This window comes from Arvicola amphibius, chromosome 2 (assembly GCF_903992535.2).
Source record: "Arvicola amphibius chromosome 2, mArvAmp1.2, whole genome shotgun sequence".
NCBI lineage: Eukaryota > Metazoa > Chordata > Mammalia > Rodentia > Cricetidae > Arvicola > Arvicola amphibius.
In genome coordinates this window covers 60,724,407-60,741,280 of record NC_052048.2, presented here as the reverse complement: position 1 = coordinate 60,741,280, position 16,874 = coordinate 60,724,407, and the positions used below count along the sequence as shown (strand labels likewise).

The 16,874-nt window shown below is 45.3% G+C and overlaps 1 protein-coding gene across 1 annotated transcript in view; it reads left to right on the top strand.

Annotated features, from left to right (window-relative positions):
* Window positions 1-7,350: 7,350 nt before the first annotated feature.
* The window catches only part of Gfpt1 (glutamine--fructose-6-phosphate transaminase 1), a 53,060-nt gene continuing 43,536 nt past the window's right edge, over window positions 7,351-16,874 (top strand). Inside the window, exon 1 of the mRNA XM_038318879.1 lies at window positions 7,351-7,505. Within this exon, the coding sequence (XP_038174807.1) occupies window positions 7,499-7,505 (7 nt within the window). The 5' untranslated portion in view covers window positions 7,351-7,498. The remainder of the gene's footprint in view (window positions 7,506-16,874) is intronic.

The following is a 16,874-nucleotide window of genomic DNA, read 5'->3' as shown; positions in this document are numbered from 1 at the left end:
TTTATGTGACTTGTGCTGTTGGGGCTGCTTGTGTGATTTCATGTGGCAATGGAGCGCTGCCACACATGCCAAACATTATGAATCAATGGGTCAGGTAACACCTGGTGCACGTTGGGAAGGGGCTGTGTGCTTAGTGACCTGTGAGTAAGCCCAGTAATAGGTTCAAAGATGTTTCTCAAGAGGAGAGAGAGTTATGGGCTGGAGTGTCAGTAGCTAAGAGCACTGGCTGCTCTTCCAGAGACTCTGGTTTCAATTCCCAGAATCCACACGGTGGTTCACAACCATTTGTATAGCTCCAGCTTCTGAGAAACCAATTCTGTCTTCAAGCCTCCACAGGTCCTGTGTTCATATAGTGCACAGACATACATGCAGGCAAAAGACCTGTGGTAGTTTGAATGTAATTGCCCCCCAAAAGCTCATATGGAATGGCACTGTTAGGAGTGTTGTAGTAGGTGTAGCCTTGTTGGAGGAAGTTTGCAGCTTTGGGGGTGGGCTTTGAGATCTCTTTTGCTCAAGCTTCCCTCAGTATATTACTCAGTCCACTTCCTATTGCTTTCTGATCAAGATATAGCCAGCACCATGTCTGTCTGCATGCCACCATGCTTCCTGCCATGATGATAATGGACCAAACCTCTGAACTATAAGCCTCCACCTCAATTAAATATATTCCTTTTTAAGAGTTGCTGTGGTCATAGTATCTTTCCACAGCAAGAGAAACCTTAACTAAGACAGAAGTTGATACCAGGGACTGGGATATTGCTGGGACAGGTCTGACCATGTTTTTGTTTGAAGAAATGTGAACACTGGGACTGTGGATTCGAAAAGAAATTTAAGTGCTGCTTAATGGGATGTACTGGTAGGAGCGTTGAAGAGCGTGGTGCTGCGTGTGGTTTGATGAACTGTGGAGGACTTGCTCAAGAGGAGATGTGTTTTCGTATGTTGCCTAGAGATCATTCTTGTGAAATTTTGGTGAAGATAGTGACTGCTTTTTGCTCCGGTCTGAAAAGTTTGCCTTGGATTAATTCCCTTGGCAGAGGAAATCTCAAAACAGCCTAGTATAAACTTTGTTGTGGGGTTATTAGTGGTAACTCTAATGAAGAATTGTAATGAAAAGGATCAAGCTGAGCAGGGTAAACTACAAAATGTAAAATTTAAGGAGAAAAGCAACACCAGTGAGTGGAATGGAGCTAAATCCTGTGTTCAAGCAGGTAAACAAATTAAGACATGGGAATAAAGGGAGTGGTGGCCTCAGGTCAAGAGCCCACCCAGCTAAGTTTTCAACTTGTAAAAAGGAACTAAAGAAAAGCTTAGTGCTATCCCAGCACTGAGAAGGCAGAGGCTGGTGTATCCCTGTGTCTGAGGCTAGCCTGGTCTGTAGAGCAAGTTCAAGGACAGCTAACCTTAGGCAGTAAAGGTAACAAAACCAGAAAGCTAGTGAAGATGTAACTGAACGAGGGGGCCATGTTCCAGCCCTGGCAATCAGCAGAACTTGGCAGGTTCAGCCACGTGGTTCTGGCTTTAGGGTTAAGGATAGAAGAAAGGGGCTGTGGAATTTATCCCCAAGACTATAAAGCTGCTGAGGCCAGGCACGTGTCAGGGGTGTCCCTGAGAGGAGGCCTAGAGAGGCAATTCCATGAAGCTGTGAACTGAAGCCTGGACTGTGTTGGAGCTGGCAGCTGTGGGATACCTGCCAAGGAAAGCTGCCAGCAGGGAGTAGAACTATTCCACGAGAGAGGAGTGCACTGCAGTCAACAGAGCTGCAAGGAGCTGGGGATCTGAAGAGTGCTTTGACATCAGACATGGAGATGCAGAGTTTGGAGTTTGCCTAGCCAGCTTTTGGTCTTGCTTTGGCCCAGTATTTCCTTACTATGCTCCCTTCCATACATTTTGGATGGTAATGTATATCCTGTGCCATTGTATATTGGAAGTGTGTGATCTGGTTTTTATTTTATAGGTGGCTACAGTTAGGAAGTTGCATGAATCTCAGAAGAGACTTTGAACTTCGGACTTTTAAACATTGTTGAGACTGTGGTAGACTATGGGGACTTGTGAAGTTGGAGTAAACGCATTTTGCATTAAGACACGGTTGAAAGTTTATGGGGCCTGGAAGTAGAACGTGGTAGTTTGGATGTAATTGGCTCCCATAAGCTCATAGAGAATGGCACTATTAGGAAGTGTGGCCTTGTTGAAGTACTTGTTGGAGGAAGGATGTCACCGTGGGTGTAGGTTTTAAGAGCTCTTTTACTCAAGCTTCCCTCAGTGTGACTTTCAGTCCACTTCCTGTTGCCTTCTGACCGAAATGTAGCCAGCACCATGTCTGCCTGCACGCTGCCATGCTCCCCACCTTGATGATAATGGACTGATCCTCTGTACTAGTAAGCCATCACTTCAGTTAAATGTTTTCCTTTATAAGAATTGCCGTGGTCATGGTGTCTCTTCACAGCAGTAGAAACCCTAAGGCAACACCCAAATGTATAAAATAGAAATAAATAACATCTTACAATATATATTTTGTTCTTCTAAGGTTGGGAATATGGCTCACTGGTTGTGGTTTGATTTAGAATGGCCCCCATAGGCTCCTATGTTTGAGTGCTTGGTCCCCAGTTGATAGAACTGTTTGGGGAAGATTAGGAGGTGTGGCCTTGTTGGAGGAGCTGTGTCACTGGGGTGGGCTTGGTATCCTTGCCTTTTCCCTCTGCCTCCTGCCTGTGGATCAGGATGCAGACTCCCAGCTCCTGCCCCAGTGCCGTGCCATGCCTGCCTACTGGCTCACTCTCCACCATGACGCTCACGGAGTAGCCTCTGAAACTGTAAGCACGCACTCAATTAAGTACTTTCTTTTAAAAGTTTTCCTGGTCCTGGTGTTTCATCATAGCAAGAGAACAATAAGTATGACAGAAGTAAAAGAGAACTAAAATTTAAAAGAGCCTCAGTTCCTCTATGGTTGGGGATATGGTTCACTCATAAAGCTTTTTTGCCTCAGAGTTCAGTTTTTCTCCTTTTTGAAGGGAAGATTTTCTTATAACCCAAGAAACATGGTGCCTCAGACTCACCATTTAGCTGAGGACAGCCTGAGTTGATCCTGCTTCTACCTCCTGAGTGCCGAATTACAGGTCTGCGCTACAACGCCCATCGTATGTCATCCTGGGGATCAAATCCAGGCTTGGGGGCATGCTAGCCAAGTGCTCTGCCAACCGAGCTACATCTGCCGCCTAGAGCCTGCCTTTTTTTTTTTTTAATCAAACATGTCATGAAGGAGATTTAGTCAAGAACAACAAAGCCCAAGTCACCATCTTACTCTAGGACTCTTTTATTTGCTGCTGCTTCTTCTCAGCAGGACCTCCTGATGCCGTGCCAGCTGCTGGAAGTTCCACAGTACATGTGAGACTTGTGCTCACGGTGGCCAAGACCTTTGCCAAGCTTCTCCTTTTACACTGCTTCCTCAATGAGGGCATTGATCTTATCTTCTGTGATGGTTTCCTCACTGTCAGGGAAGATGAGGGTAGAGGCGGGGCCCTAGGGAGGAGGCCATCGTAAGGGCAAGGACTGATTCTGCTAGGCGTGATTAAGTGCCACATGAACTGACAACCTCACCTGTCCCCGCTTTATTTAGTTTTCTCAACAGGACTGTGCTACCACATGGCAGCTGGGGGAAAACTTTGTTTTCCTTTTTAATGACTTTTAAAAATGTCGATGCAAAGAACTAAGTGTGGTGGCGTGTATCTGTAATCCCAGCACTAGGGCGAGGGGGGTAGAAAGGTCAGTAATTCTTGCCAGGCAGTGGTGGCACACTCCTTTAATCTCAGCACTCAGGAGGCAGAGGCAGGCGGAGCTCTGTGAGTTCAAGGCCATCTTGGGCTACAGAGCAAGTACCACCAGGTCAGGCTCCAAAACTACACAAAGAAACCCCATTTCAAAAAACCAAAACAAAAAAGGGGGGGGAGATCAGCAATTCCAGGCTAGTCTGGGCTATATAGGGAGACACTGACTGTCTCAAAAAGAAAATGAAAGAAAAAGCAAAATTGTTAAAGCTTGAGATGGTTTGAGACTGTTTTATTTCCGAGGGGCTCGGGGTAGCTGGATTACAAGGTGCTGTACGTGGGCTTAACCTGGAGCAGGGAGAATGATCAGGTCTGTATTTGAAGGGCTATTCTGCCAAGAAGGTCTACAGATTGAGCTGGGGTAGTAGTGGAGCCAAAGGGGCCCAATCCAGGGTCTTTCTGCAGTCACTTGGTGGTGCTGGTGGTGTGTGTAGGTAATGGTGGAACCCAGGAGAAGGTACTGTATCCCCTGGAGTCGGAGTTACCGACATTGTGAGCCACCTTACTTGGGTGCTGGGAACTGAACTCTGGTCCTTTGGAAGAACAGCAAGCATTCCAAATGTTGAGCTGTCTCTGCAGCCTCTGTCTCTGCAGCCTGGCGCGTGTTTTGGAACAGGGTCTCGGTTGGCCTAGAACTTTCTTTGCTGTCAGGGATGACCATAAACTCCTGATACTTTGCCTCAGCCTGAGTTCTGGCCTGAGTGTTTCCCTTCTCACGGGCCTCAGGCAGAGTACTTGCCACCATCCCTTCGACCCGCTCCCCACACTCCCCACACATGTCCCCTAGCACCTGTGGTTTCATCTCACACAATACTTTTATCGCCATTTATTAGACTTTGGATAAGGGGTAACAGAATTCACAAAAATGAGGAAGGTGAAAAATCTTAGAGCTATTTACATGGTGGCTCAATTGAAACATTTTCATATATGTCTGTGTGTGCACAGGTGTGTGAAGGACAGAGGATAAGCTTGGGGAGTTGGTTCTCCTTCCATCGTGTAGGTTCTGGGGACAGAACTCAGGCCGTCAGGCTTGGCAGCAAGTACCCTTACCAACTAAGTCACCTCACAGGCCCCCTTCCTTTCGACTCAGTGACCAGGAGTGCTGGTGGCCTTCAGCCTACCTGACTGCTCAGTAGGGCCACAGCATGGAACCACCAGGGCTAAGGGGCCTGACTGTGTGGATAGGGAAGTAGACCCCCATGAAGAGAGGACAGATAACACTGCACTGGCTAGTCTAAGCTTGAAATGTGACCTGAGAGGAAGGAACCTCAGCTGAGGAAACTACCTCCATAAGACCCGGCTGTAAAGTAATTTTTTAAATTCATGATTGTTGGAGGAGGGCCCACCCCTGGACTGATGGTCATGGGTTCTATAAGAAAGCAGGCTGAGCAAACCACGAGGAGCAAGCCAGTAAGCAGCTCCTCTCCATGGCCTCTGTATCAGCTCTGGCCTCCAGAATCCTGCACTGTTTGAGTCCTTGTCCTAGCTTCCTTCCATAATAGACCGTGATGTGGAATCGTAAGCTAAATAAACCCTTCCTTCCCCAACTTGCTTTTTGGTCACAGTGTTTCATTGCAGCAATAGAAACCCTAAGACAAATACCCTCCCTCCTTTTTCCCTTTCCCGTCTTTCCTTAAATTTGTTTAGTGCTGTTTGTTTAGTAGAAATCCTTTCCATGGTCCCAGATGTTCAAGTTAGACACAGATGACCTCTTTCCTCCACACATTGTTTATTTTCTCCTCTCGGCCCAGGGAAGGCAGAGCTCTACGTAGAGCGGCAGTGGCTCAGCTGGCACAGGGTTACAAGGCGCTCTTTGTCCTGGTGGTTTAGTGAGCTTGTTCAAGGTTGGGTTGGAGAACACTGGCCTTAAGTTTCCTTTCAGCTGGTGCCCCACCTACCGAGATAGCGGGAGAATGGAGATGTGTGAACGACTGAACCAGCAGGAAGCAGAAAGGGCTGGGCAGATTACTACAGTAGGGAACACTTCACTGGTACTGTTGCCATGTTCTATGTGGCCCCAACAGGTTTGCTGCCTGCAAACAAGGGATGCAAAGTGCTTTGGACTCTTGGGCAGGATCATCCTAGTCCTCTCTCAGCTGGTCTTTAGGCTAAGGTGTCTATCCAGGGGTCTGTTTCTAAGAAATGCATTGCTCTTTAATGAACAGTCCAGTGTTAACACTCTGCCAAGATCATCTAGAGACATGTTTAATGGCGTGGAATAATGAAGCATTTTCGGATGAGTGACTACATTTTCTAGTCTCTATTTAAGGTAGGTGATGAAAAACTGAGCTGCCTTTGCTTCCCTGCACCTATAGCCAGGTGATGGCCAATTCTGTGCCTATGGCATTTATCACTCCTTCAAAAACATTTTTTATGACATTTATGTATTCAGTTTTGGGGTACAGCTGGTCAGGTGTGTGTGTGTGTGTGTGTGTGTGTGCGCGCGCGCGCGCGCGCAATGATTAGAAGACACCTTTGAGGGGCCCAGGGATGGAACTCAGGCGTCTTCTGAGTGTCTTTATCCCCTGAGCCATCTCTCCAGCCACAAGAACAATTTTGATTCGCCACCTAGGGTCTATACTAAGCAGGTATACAAAAAAACCCCACTACATCATAAAGGAACTTAGAACTTAGTGGGGAGGGAGAAAACAGCCCTTAACACAGAAGCCTATTTTTTGAGGTAGATCAAAGGAAGAGAAGTTAAAGCCTGGGGAAGACAAAAAGAGGTCGCCTTTAATAGTGACAGGGATGTGGGACTCTGCAGAGTAACCCAGGTGTGCAGGTTTGAATACCGGTGCTGTTAGGACACATGGGGCTCGAACATGCGGTAGGAAGGGGGTACAGGCTGTCAGCACACCAGCTTGCGTTGGCCCCGTTCATTTATTTCCTTTAGAGCTATCAACAGAGGGCTGACAACCTTCCTGAAGCAAAGGCCCGATACTAGCTTCTCAGAACGTCTCCCCTCTTTGCAATGGAGAGTTCATTTACGGCATGAGCGACGCGGGTGCACCGTACCCTCAGAATCCCTCTAGTCCTCTCAGGTGGGCAGTGCTGGGACCGCTGTGGTACCCTAATCAAAGAATAGAGTGAGGAAGGCAAAGTGGGGCGCCGAGCATCTTGCCTACTGCTCAGGCCATCACCGGAAAGGCAGCCCGAGGGCGGCCTGCAGGCTCCTGCACCTCTGTGCCACCCGCCCAGTTCCGGCCACCGTCCCTGCTCCACACAGGCGTGTCTGTCCCAGGCTCTCCCTTCCTTCCTCCGGTTTTCTTTCTCTCTGCCCCTCGCGGATTGCAAAGTGTTCTGTAAATATTCCCTCTCTCCCACTCCGCCTCCACGGCACGGCTCACCCTAGGCGGGCGGCTCCAGGAACCTGAGCCGGATGCTGGACGAGCCCCTGCCACGTCTCCGCTGCCCGGAGCCCCGCGCCTGCGCGCATTGGGCAGGGGGCCGAGGCCTGCGCGTGAGCGGCGCGGGCGTGGCCCAATGGGAGAGCCGCGGCGGCGCGCGTTGCCGGGGGGCGGGGCGGCGGTTGAGGGCCGAGCCGCGAGTCCGGCAGTCGTGTCCGTGCCGTCGCATCCTGGAGTCCGCCTCGTCGCCGCCACCCCGGCCCAAGCTCGTCCTCGTTTCCGAAGCTCTCGCGCGCCCGACCGCTCGGCTCTCGCCCCGCGACCAGCATCATGTGCGGTAAGGGCCGCGATGGGGGCGTGTGGCGGCCTCAGGGCCCGCGCAGTGAAGGCAGAGGTGGACTGTGCGAGTCAACGAGCGGGCTTGGGGCGGGGGTCCCGAGGAGAGAGGTGGCCTGAGGGGCCGGCGTCCTGAGGAGAAGGGTGTCTGGGGAGAAGGGCGTGCGGGGGGCAGGGACTCCAAAATGGGGATTTCTGGGTTGAGCGGGCGGCCGGAGTTAATATGCTGGAGACAGGGGGCCGCCGAGGAGATTGTGGGGCCCCCGTGAGTCAGAGCTACTAAAGTGGCTGGGGCGGTGGGGGTGTCTGGAAGGATATCAGGGCGCTCAAGGGGCACCTTTGCGTGGAGCTCCGAGGATAGATAAATGTCTACATTAGAGGAAGTGCGGGGCTGAAAGTGCCCTCAGAGGAGGTATGGAGGGATGCCCGCAGGAGGGTCCACCAGGTGAGTGAGGCTACCTGTGGGCACACTGTGTGGTACTGGGGGTTAAACTCATAAAGTCTGCTTGCTAAGCGAGTCCTCTGTTCTGTCCCCTAGCCACACCCCCACACCCCCAGCCTTCCTTCATCACACCCTCCCCCCCCCGCCCCCCCTTTTTTTTTTCTTTTTGTAACCTGGTCCCGCTCAGTAGTCTAGGTTGGCCCGGAGTTCAGTGTCCTGCCTCACTGTCCCAAGTGCTGTGGTTACAAATATGAATGACACCTGGCTGGTAGCATTTCTTGAATTTGTCTTGCACTTAAAAAAAAAAAAAAAAACAACCTTAATTCTAGTCACTGTATGTTAGGCAGACCTAGTAGAACTCAAGCTAGAACTCCAACAGTGATTTTGCACATTAACTTCCTGCCATTCTTAAGTCTCTCAAGAGGAACCATTACTAAATCAATAACTTGATTAAGTGGCCTCAGAGCTGATCTTGTGAAAGAGACGGGGCAAGAGTCCTGGCCAGAGGTCACACATCATGCATGTGCAGCTCTTTAACGTATGTCTTTACTAGAACCATTCAAAAAGCAAAGTTAGGCCCTTTTAGTCCATGTTCTAAGATTATTTGAAAGTGTTTCTGTGAGAATTATGTGTCATGACTAATAATACTCTAAAATGGGAATGAGCCATTAACAGTCCATAAGAAGAGTTATATTCTTACCTTTCCTTTTAAAACTGACAGTTGATGTTACCACTAGAAGAAAGAGCACTTTAGAGATACTCTCTGGCCCAGATCATAGCTCTCCTTCAGCCTCATGAGTGCTGAGATTCTGGGCATGGACCGCGGTACCATGCCTGGCTCCCAAGAAAGAAGAGTTTTAAGGAGAGGTGTTGTAGGGTTGAAGCTGTTAAGAAACCTTCGTAGTCTTTCGCTTGAAAGAGCTGAGCAGGAGGTGGGTTTTCCCTGGGTCTAATCATTTCGCCTTCTGAAAATGAAGAGCAGGTTAAGGCTTAAGAGATTCTAGATTCTAAAGCATCAAAACGGAAACACCTATAGTGTATTGAAGTCAGTGTAGGGCTGACTTCATAACCAATTAGCTTTTACTGTTTAATTAGTAGATCGGTTTTGCAAAACATCTGTAAGGTAGTTTGGAATTGTAAGTGGTGGACTTCCAAGCTGGTTAATTACTAGTGTGTTGCCTTTGGTAGTTAGCTGTTTTCTCACCTATCTTGGCCTTGAATTCACTGTACCTAGCCTTGAACTTCTGATCCTCCTTAAGACTGTGCTGGGCTTACTGGACTCTGTCACCACTCCCAGCTAATTAACTGTGTTTGAGTGATGAGTTAGTTGTGTACGTAGTCAAGTACCTGACATTCTGGTTGCAGGTTATTTCCTCATCTTGTTCCAGGAAGGAAAGTGTAAAACAAAAAGAAAACAGAAATCAAATCTAGTTCCTGAAGGAAGCCTTAGGAGACATTGTTAGTTACAGTGGCTACTAGTGCAGGCCAGCCATTAACCTGAGTTTCCCTGACTACGAACAATGAGTGTGCTAGCACACAGTATTTGAAACATTTCTAAGACCCTGCCTCTCAGCTCATTGCCTTTAAGGTAAAATCTGAGATTTAAAAAGATGAGGTTATTTTTTCTTCCGTTTCATTTGTTTCCTGTCTTTTCCAGACTTTGATGTATGTCAGGTTAGAACTTATGTTTTAGTTAGGGTTTTGTTGCTGTGAAGAGACACTGACCACGACAACTCTTATGACCGGTTCAGAGGTGTAGCCCATTGTTGTTGTGTCAGGAAACGTGGTGACTTGCAGGCAGACTTGGTGTTGTAGAAGGAGCTGAGAGCAGCAATACATCTTGATCGCAGGCAACAGGAAGAGACTGTGAGCCACTGGGCCCAGCTTGAGCTTCTGAGACCTTAAAAGACACACCTCCTTCAACAAAGCCACACTTACTTTAACAAGGCCACACCTCATAGTGCCACTCTCTGTGAGCCTGTGGGGGGCCATTTTTATTCAAACAGCCATGAGTCCTGTTCTTCCACCCTAGCTCCTCAAGGATTGGGGATATAGCAATGTCTACCTTCCATATCTTTTAACTTTTAAAAAATTTTTATTAGAATTACTTTAATTTTATATAAAATTTACTTTTAAAAAACTTACAAATAAACCTCACATGTCAAAATTAACCCTGCCTAAAGTCTATACATGTTTCTGTATAATTACAATAGCTATTCTCAAGCTGTGAAGCTCTAGATTAGATTTTACACTTTTACTATTGAGTATATTTTTATTCATTTATCAACTACCAAAACTGAATAAGCCACAGCACAACTGGAATGAGGAAAACAATTATTTTAATGTTTTAATTGTTGAAATAAAATTTTTAAGCAGAGATATTCATGAAAATGTGAGAATATTTACAAACTTCCTGCTACCTAATTTTTCTGAAAGATTACATTTTTTTCAGTATTGTAAAACATTAAAGCAAAAGAATAACTAAAATTCTATGTTATGTGTTTTTCAATTCAATATTCTGATAAAACTGTCAAAATGTTTGCTATATGTTTGGGCCATCAATCAAAAGATTTTGTATGGGGCTGGAGAGATGTCTCAATGGTTAAGAACACTGACTGCTCTTCCAGAGGCCCTGAGTTCAATTCCCAGCAACCACATGGTGACTCACAACCATCTCTAGTGGAATCTGATGCCCTCTTCTGGCATAAAGTCGTACATGCAGATAGAGCACTCATAAAATATTTTTAAAAAAGATTTTGTAGTCAGGCAAATTTGGAAAGCAGTATATTAACTTAGTAATACCTTATGTTAGTATTATATATTTCCCAGAGAATAGGGTGCCTATTTTTTTTTCTTTTTTTGGTTTTTCGAGACAGGGTTTCTCTGCAGCTTTTTTAGAGCCTGTCCTGGAACTAGCTCTTGTAGACCAGGCTGGCCTCGAACTCACAGAGATCCGCCTGCCTCTGCCTCCCGAGTACTGGGATTAAAGGTGTGTGCCACCACCGCCCGGCTAGGGTGCCTATTTTTAATTATTTTGTCTTTTATTCTTGATTCTTGCCCTCTTTTTATTATTTATTTATTTTGGAGGTGCTTACCTAGGCTACTTTGCTTTCCTGTTGCTGTCATGATCAAAATCAGCTTGGAGAGGGCAGGGTTTATTATATCTTACAGGTTAAAGTCTCATTGAGGAAAGCAAGGGCAGGAGCTTGAGGCAGGAGCTGAAGCAGGGACCGTGGAGAAACAGGAGCTGCTTACTGGTTTGCTCTCCATAGCTTGTCCAGCTTGCTTTCTTATATAACACCCGTTCATGGGCAGTACTGTCCACAGTGGTTTCGGCTCCTTCACATCGATCATTAGTCAAGCTGTCTCTCAGGCATATCCATAAGCCAATCCGGTGGAGGCAGTGAGGGTTTCTGCCCAGGTGATCCAGTTTATATCAAATTTAGAAAAAATAATCAGCACACCATCTTAAACTATATGTAGTCCCGGCTGCTGATCTCAAACTCAGTACTTCTATTTCTACCTGACACTTCAGGTGGGAGCCATCATGCATGGTTCCTTTTTTTTAATCTTAGTAATTTAATTTTTTTATGTATTTATGTGTAAAAGTGTTTTGCTTGCATATATTTGTGTATGCCATGTGTGTGCAGTGTTCCAAATGAGGGCAAAAGATGGTGTTGAGGCCGGGCGGTGGTGGCGCACGCCTTTAATCCCAGCACTTGGGAGGCAGAGGCAGGTGGATCTCTGTGAGTTCGAGACCAGCCTGGTCTACAAGAGCTAGTTCCAGGACAGGCTCCAAAGCCACAGAGAAACCCTGTCTCGGAAAAAAAAAAAAAAAAAAAAAAAAAAGATGGTGTTGAATCCCTGGGAACTAGAGTTCCAGACAGTTCTGAGCTGCCATGTAGGTGCTGGGCACCAAACCCTGGTCTTCTGCAAGAACAGCAAGTGCTCTCTCAACCTCCTAGCCTTCTCCTCATCTTCTAGCTCCATTTTTGTTTTTGTTTCTGGTGTTTCTAGAGACAAATCCAAGGCTTCTCACTAAGCTCTCCACCACTAAGGAATTATATCACCAGTGCCGTGTTCCTGCCTCCCCTCTTTGTTGGTTGGTTTATTTAGACAGGTTCTGGTGTAGTCCAGGCTGGAACTTACATAGCCAAAAATGACCTTGAACTTCTGATTCTTGCCTCTACCTCTCCAAGTGCTGAGATTTTAGAGATGTGCTGCTATGTCTCATATAGGGTCTTGGGGATCAACTCAGGGCTTCTTTCTTACTTGGTACTCACTCTACCAAATTGCTACACTCCCAGTTCCCCAGCCCTTTTTTAATTCTGGGAGAACCCCAGCCCTCTCTTAACCATTGAGCCATCTCTCCACCTCTTGATTTTTTAAAATCCTATGTCCACTGTGTTTGTATTCATTTTGGTTTTGCTGAGTTGTATCTTCAGTTCATTAAAACTACCCCTGCTTTTCATAGGTATTGCTGGATGTTAAATAAATTGGAGTTGCATCTTTTCAATATGATGTTATATATAAATGACATTTTATAATGACAGTCTCTACTCAAAAGCAGTAAGAGAGCTTGCAATTTGAAAGTATCCTGAAATGAATATTTTAAACTTTTTTGTAATTAAACTGTCTAATGGCTTTGAAGGCAATTGAGGGATGCCGAAACTGGTTGCTAGGGTAACTCATAAAACCAGTACTGTTTAACAGCCTTAGAAATCATACTGGATATAGAGAAACTGAGGGGAATTTACTAATTGCTTAGTACACATTTCCTAGGAAAGGGAGAGGTTACTAGAAATGAGCCGTAGAGGAGGGAAAGGGTTTTGTAATACCTGTCTGATGCCTACTCCTGCAGATCTAAAATTCACAAGAATAAAAAAGGGTTTTTAATATAATAAAATAAAAATAAAAACGGTTCTCGAAACTTTTAAAACTAAGCCTAGTAACTTTGATTCAAATTATTATTACTACTACTACTCTTGGTTTTTCAAGACAGGGTTTCTCTATTTAATAGCCCTTGCTGTGCTGAAACTTGCTCTGTAGACTCACAGAGATCTACCTGCCTCTGTTTCCAGAGTGCTGGGATTAAAGGTGTGCGCTACTGCACCTGACTTTGACTCAGTTTTTTTAAGCTTTTAATTAGGAAACCTTTATCTTACACCTTTTTAGCACTGAGCAAAAGTTAGTGTTGTTTCTTGTGACTTGCGAATTTTCAACTGTATGTTTCAGGTTACCTAGAAAGTATTAGAAGATTTATGAAGTGATTGATAGCACTGTCTCTGGAGAGATGACTCAAGGGAGTTGCCTTCAAGGGATTGTTCTTTGGTCAGAGAAAACAAAATTAAATGCAAATACAGTGGCTGCAGGTGCTGTCGCAGTCCTGTCTCTGGCATTCTGAGATTCGTCAGACACAGGAGAGTGGGTGTTTTGGGCTGACAATATGGTTTAGTGGGTAAAGGTACTGCTTGCTGCCAATCTGATGATCTGAGTTCAATTTCCAGACCCCACATGTTGTAAGGAGAGAAAGAACTGCAAGAAAACTCCCACTTTCTGTCCTCCATGTGCATACACCATGGCGCACACATGTTCACATTCACACACACAAAATACAATTTAAGAATATTTGGGGGCCAGAGTTTTATCTCTGGAATCCACAGAAAAGGAGATGACTGAATCTTTCTTTGTTTGGTTTTTCAAGACAGGGTTTCTCTGTGTATCCATGGCTGTCCTGGAACTCACAAATTTTGCTTGCCTCTCTCTGCCTCCCTGAGTGCTGGGATTAAAGGCCTGTGCCACCACTGCCCGGCTGAGGACTGACTCTTTCAAGTTGTCATTAACCTCCACATAAAGTGCATGTGCAAATATACATACAAATAAATAAAACACTTAAACATAGTTTTTAAATAGTAGATTTTTAAAACAGTGTTAATACCTTAGATACAGTTTACTTTGGGCTGGGTATAATGGCACATGCCAAGGTCCTAGGTTTTCGTGAAAAACTGAGTTGGGGATTACTTGAATCCAGATATTTGAGCCAGCAAACAAAAACAAATTTATGTAGTTAGCATTTAATTTTTTAATAAATTAATATTAGGGAATCAGACATAATGCTTCACACGTGTAGTCCTTGCACTTAGGAGGTGGAGGCAGAAGATTGTAAATTTGTGCCAATCTGGGCTGCATAGTGAGACTCTGTCTCAAAGGGAGGCACGTGAGATGGCTCAGAGGTTAAGAGCGCCGACTGCTCTTCCAGAGGTCCTGAGTTCAATTCCCAGCAACCACATGGTGGCTCACAACCATCTGTAATGAAAACTGGTACCCTCTTCTGGCTTGCAGGGATACATGTAGACAGATGCTGTATACATAATTAATAAATAAATCTTTTAAAAAAAACCCAAAAAACCAACTCCAGTTGGAATGGGACTGATGGAAAATGAGACCAAACCGGACTCTCTGAATGTGGCCGATGGTGGAGGCTGACTGAGAAGCCAAGGACAAAGGCGCTGGGCTTTGATTCTTCTGCATGGACGGGCTCTGTGGGAGCCTTCTCAGCTTGGTTGATCACCTTCCTGGACCTGGGGGGAGTTGGGAGGACCTTGGTCTTAACATAGAGTAGGGAACCCCGATGGCTCCTTGGCCTGAAGAGGGAGGGGAGGGGTATGGGGGGAGGGGAGGGGAGGGAAGGGGGAGAAGAAGGGGAGGAGATGGAAATTTTTAAATAAAAAAAAAACCAAAAAACCCCCAAAACCTGAAAACCTGAGTTAGATTCCCTGAACCTTCACAGTAGAAGAACCCATTCCCAAGAGTTGCCCTTTGACCTCCACATATTGCACTGTTGCATGTACACACCTGCACTCATGTCTCAGAAACTAAAAATAAAACTAATGTTTATCCAGTAATTCCACTAGTGAGCATTTGAGATGAAATCCTTTAGCCAAAGAGAATTTCCACCCCACGTTTATTGCAACACTTTACAAAATACAAATCATGCTTTTAATTGGTGGATGGATAAGGAACATGAGTGTAACAGTAGAATACCACTCAGTCACAAAACAGTGGAACCCTGCCATTTGCAGGAACATGGTGAAAAACTGTGTTGAGTGATAGATGTTCTAATCATTCGCCCTTGTAGAAGTACGGATTAGAAGAGGGCGGGGTAAAACGGACTTTAGGGATGCAGAAGTGTGCTGAGACCTACCAGGAGCCATAAGACAACTGACTTTCCCTCAAAAGCCATAGCTCAACTATCCATGGCTCTTCAGTTAGGGTGGGGCTCATGAACCCTGTCCCACTCCACATTAGAGCAGGCAACCACAGTTAGTGTGAGTTCACGAGTGCAGAGGCCTGCCCTGTCCTGGAGACACTTATGCTCTGGTCCTTTATCTATGGCTCCATAGTCTCTCCTCTTCCGTGATGGCACCTGAACCTCATTTAAGCCATTTTGAGGCTTGAGTTATATATTTAGGTGATTTTTTTTATTATTAAATTATTGTGTTGGATTGTAGTTGAATGATAGAACATTTGACTCAAATGTGGTCTCCAGCTCTGGGGGAAAAAAACTAAATTGTCGCCGGGCAGTGGTGGTGCACTTTAATTCCAACACTAGGGAGGCAGAGCAGGTGGATCTTGAGTTTAAGGCCAGCCTGCTCTACAGAGCAAGTTTCAGAACAGCAAATCCGTTTTTTTTCCTTTGTCTCAAAAAAACAAAGCAAATCCGTTTGTTGTTTTTTTCTTTTTGTTTTTTGAGACAGGGTTTCTCTGTGTAGCTTTGGTGCCTATCTATCTGGAACTAGCTCTTGTAGACCAGGCTGGCCTCCAACTCAGAGTTCCTCCTGCCTCTGCCTCCTGAATGCTGGGATTAAAGGTGTGTGCCACCACTGCCCGGCAACAAAATAAAATTTTTAAACACAGTTTATCCCTAAACTTTATTGAATAGTGGAAGTAAACAGCCATTTTCGCTATTGTTATATGAACTATTTGTGACTTAAAATGCTTGCTAGAGCTGGGCAGTGGTGACGCATGCCTTTAATCCCAGCACTTGGGAGGCAGAGACATTCAGATCTCTATGAGTTTGAGGCCAGCCTGGTCTACAGAGTGAGTTGCAGGAAGGCTCCAAAGCTACAAAGAAGCCCTTTCTTGTGGGGGCGGAGGGAAACTTGCTAGAAGGTATGTGTGTGTTTAATGTAATAGTATATGGTCCACAAATTTAATTTTTTAAAAAATAAATTTTAGTTGAAAAAAATGCCAGTGAAGGAAATAAATGACTTAACTTTTTAAGCTTTGTTGAAAATAACTAGACATTTATTTTGACATATTTTTGTTAATCTTTTATGTTTATAAGAAGATCCTGTTTGAAAAAGATCCATGGGTTTTAAATAATTTGAGATGAAGGTTTATTATTATATGAATTTTTTACTCTTGGCTTTTGGGGGGACTTGCCACTCAACTCCCAAATAAATTATACATGAAGGCTTAGCTTGGCTTGTTTCTTGCCAGCTTTTCTTAAATTATCCCCATTACCTTTTGCCTCTGGGCTTTCATCTTTCTTATTTCTGTATATTTTACTTTCCTTTTACTCCGTAACTGGTTGGGTGGCCGAGCCCTGGGATATCCTCTTCTCCTGTTCTCTTGCTCCCAGGTCGCCTCATTTCTCCTTTTATTCTCCCTTCCTGCCAGCCCCGCCTGTCCTTGCTCCTGCCTTGCTATTGGCTGTTCAGCTCTTTATTAGGACATCAGGTGTTTTAGGCAGGCACTGTAGCACAGCTCCACAGAGTTAAACAAATGCAGCGTAAACAAGGCACACACCTGAAAATATTCCCCAACAGTTTCTTTTCTGAAGGTGAAATCTAGCTTTATATTTCTGCATAGCCTAAACATAATTATATCAGATTTGATTCATTAGAGTTGTCCATTAAATTTTTT